Here is a 3,059-nt window from a genome sequence, read left to right as displayed (position 1 = left end):
GACGGGGTTTCACCGTGTTGACCAGGATGGTCTCGATTTCTTGACCTCGTGATCCACCCGCCTCGGCCTCCCAAAGTGCTGGGATTACAGGCGTGAGCCACCGCGCCCGGCCAAGAGGAAACTTTTGAGAGTGAAAGAGAGTACTGTTAGCAATTACTCCAGGACAACAGCTTTAAACCAGGATGTCGCAGATAAACTAGAGTGTCTGGTCACCCTGATGTACACCCCATGTGTGGTTCTGTTAACTGCATTGTTGGCCAAAGAAGAGTTACCTGATTATGAATTTTAATTCCTTTTCATGGTTTCCTTTTTTTGTTTTGTTGATTCTCTTAGATCCAGTGTGTGTGGAGAGTAATACAGCATCGTGCCAACAGTCCCCAGCCAGTAAAAAAGGGATGTTCACAGACGACTTACACAAGCTGGTGGATGACTGGACAAAGGAAGCAGTAGGGAATTCTCTTATTAAGCCAAGTTTAAACCAACTTAAACAAAATCAACACAAATTAGAGACAGAAAATTGGAACAAAGTACATGAAGTAAGTTGTTTATGCCCAATTCACTTTATTTACGAGAACTAAAACCATAAAAATGGATGCACTTACGTCTATAGTTCTGTGAGAGTGGTATGACTTGATAACATAGAGACTTTGATCCTTGTTTAGATTCATTATATCTTTGAGCAGATTATCTTTCAGATCATGAATCAGTAAACTTCTGAGGAGAAGGAGCCAATTAGTTAATATTTTAGGCTTTTCAAGCTATATTGTTACAACTACTCTGTTATACAACTCTGTTAGAGTGCAAAAGCAGCCATAGAGAATATGTAACCAGATGGACATGGCTTTGTTCCATTAAAACTTTATTCATGGTCGGGCGCAGTGGCCCACACTTGTAATCCTAACACTTTGGGAGGCCAAGGCGGGTAGATCATGAGGTCAAGAGTTGAAGACCAGCCTGGCCAAGATGGTGAAACCCCATCTCTACTAAAAATACAAAAATTAGCTGGGCATGGTGGCAGGCGCCTATAATCCCGGCTACTCTGGAGGCTGAGGCAGAGAATTGCTTGAACCCAGGAGGCGGAGTTCACAGTGAGCTGAGATCGTGCCACTGCACTCCAGCCTGAGTGACAGAGAGACACTCCGTCTAAAAAAGCAACAACAACAACAAAAAAATTTTTTTCACAAAAAGAGATTGTGGGCCGTAGTTTGCTGACCCTTTTTTAGACGTTTTTTTTTTTGTTTGTTTGTTTTTGACTGAGTCTCGCTCTGTTCCCCAGGCTGGAGTGCAGTGGCACGATCTCAGCTCACTGCAACCTCCACCTCCCGGGTTCAAGCGATTCCCCTGCCTCAACCTCCCAAGTAGCTGGAATTACAGGCATGCACCACCACGCCCAGCTAATTTTTGTATTTTTAATAGAGACAGGGTTTCACCATGTTGGCCAGGATGGTCTCAATCTCCTGACCTCTCGTGATCCACCTGCCTTGGCCTCCCAAAGTGTTGGGATTACAGGCGTGAGCCACCGCACCTGGCTAGACTGTCCTATTTTTTTTTTTTTTAATCCGGCAAGTATCAAAGAAGAAAGCATCTGGAATGAAGGTTAATTCAGCCCTGTGTTGCAAGAGTTTGGGTTTTAAGGAAAAGCTTTCCTATGTTTCATGTCAGTATTCTTAGATCTAATAAGTTATGTTCATTATGAAAAAGAATTATAAAGCTCTTTAAGCTAGAATATTATAAGAGGCGTTTTAAGGACAAGATGCCTAGTTATTGCATGTGGCCTTAGTCAGGTGTACATGCAATGAAAAGAAGAAAGATGCCTACAGTGACTTCTGGAGTAGGAAGAAGTCAGGCTTATAGAACAGCATACACAGTATAATATAATTTATGCAAAAGTATATGCATAGAGAAATATGAAATCCGTGAAAAATATGCTGGATGGTGGAATTTGAGCCTTGTTTTACTTTGTGCATTTCTGTGTTTTTGTATTTTTAAAGTAAGTGTCATTTTGTTTCAAAATGAGTAGACCTATTAAAATGTGAATCAGGGCTTAGAATTTTAACCGTCATAATTGAAAGAGATTTATCTCTGTGTGTTACATTTGTGTACATGTATGTATGTATATATAGTCATATAGTTTGTTAAAGAAATAATACATTTATTGTTAATATTGCATAAAAATGTTCAAAATTCTCAATTTCCCAAACTAGTGAGCAGTGTATCTCCTTGGGAACTCTGTATTTATCTTACTCGTGGCACCAATTTATACACAGATAGCATCACCATTGTAAAAATTGGAAGCCTTTAGAGGCAAATTTCAAGACATAAATGCATTTGTACTGCCAGTGAGAGAACCTCTGAGTACTGTGTGAATGGAGGCTTTTGTTGACTCTAGTTGGAGGGCGGTTTATTGGAGTATAATGGAGGATGTTTGGAGGAAGGGTGAATAGAAAATGGTGTGTGAATAAAAGTAGTGAAGGTCATTTAACAGATTTGGGTTCTGATGTCAACTCAGTCACTTACTAGTTGTGTGACTTTAAACAAGTCATTTTATCTCTCTGTGCCTTAGTTTTCATGTCTTTCAAGCAAAATACCTACCTTGCAGGATTGCTGTGAGAATTAAATGAGACAACACGTGTTACATAGTAGGTACCCTATATGGTAACTAGTTTTGTATTTGTAGGTTCAGTTGGTTTTATCTGTTGTGTGGAGAGCCCATCTCACTAATGCTCTTGCATTTTACTGTTCTGTATCCTTACTTAGAAATACTTGTTTGCTTAATAGTTATGTACCAAGCCCTCTGCTAGACATGGGTTTGGTGAGTAAAAACAAGTATGGTCTCTATGCTCATGGAATTTACGCTCTGCTAAGACAGTTAGACATAACAGAACTGCATATACAAATATAAAATTGCAACTGGAATAAGAACTACAAAAGAAAGATACAGGTTGGCCGGGCGCGGTGGCTCAAGCCTGTAATCCCAGCACTTTGGGAGGCCAAGGCGGGTGGATCACGAGGTCAAGAGATCGAGACCATCCTGGTCAACATGGTGAAACCTCGTCTCT

At 40.5% G+C, this 3,059-nt stretch overlaps 1 protein-coding gene across 5 annotated transcripts in view; it reads left to right on the top strand.

Annotated features, from left to right (window-relative positions):
- WNK3 (WNK lysine deficient protein kinase 3) overlaps window positions 1–3,059 on the top strand; it is a 176,025-nt gene that overhangs the window by 170,798 nt on the left and 2,168 nt on the right. For all 5 annotated transcript variants that reach the window (XM_037735263.1, XM_017519653.2, XM_017519655.2 and 2 more), the window contains one exon: window positions 334–536. In XM_037735263.1, the coding sequence (XP_037591191.1) occupies window positions 334–536 (203 nt within the window). The remainder of the gene's footprint in view (window positions 1–333; window positions 537–3,059) is intronic.

The sequence above is a fragment of the Cebus imitator genome, unplaced genomic scaffold (genome assembly GCF_001604975.1).
Source record: "Cebus imitator isolate Cc_AM_T3 unplaced genomic scaffold, Cebus_imitator-1.0 Scaffold763, whole genome shotgun sequence".
Classification (NCBI taxonomy): domain Eukaryota; kingdom Metazoa; phylum Chordata; class Mammalia; order Primates; family Cebidae; genus Cebus; species Cebus imitator.
Note: the sequence above shows the minus strand (reverse complement) of the source record. Positions and strands in the feature narration are given on the sequence as shown.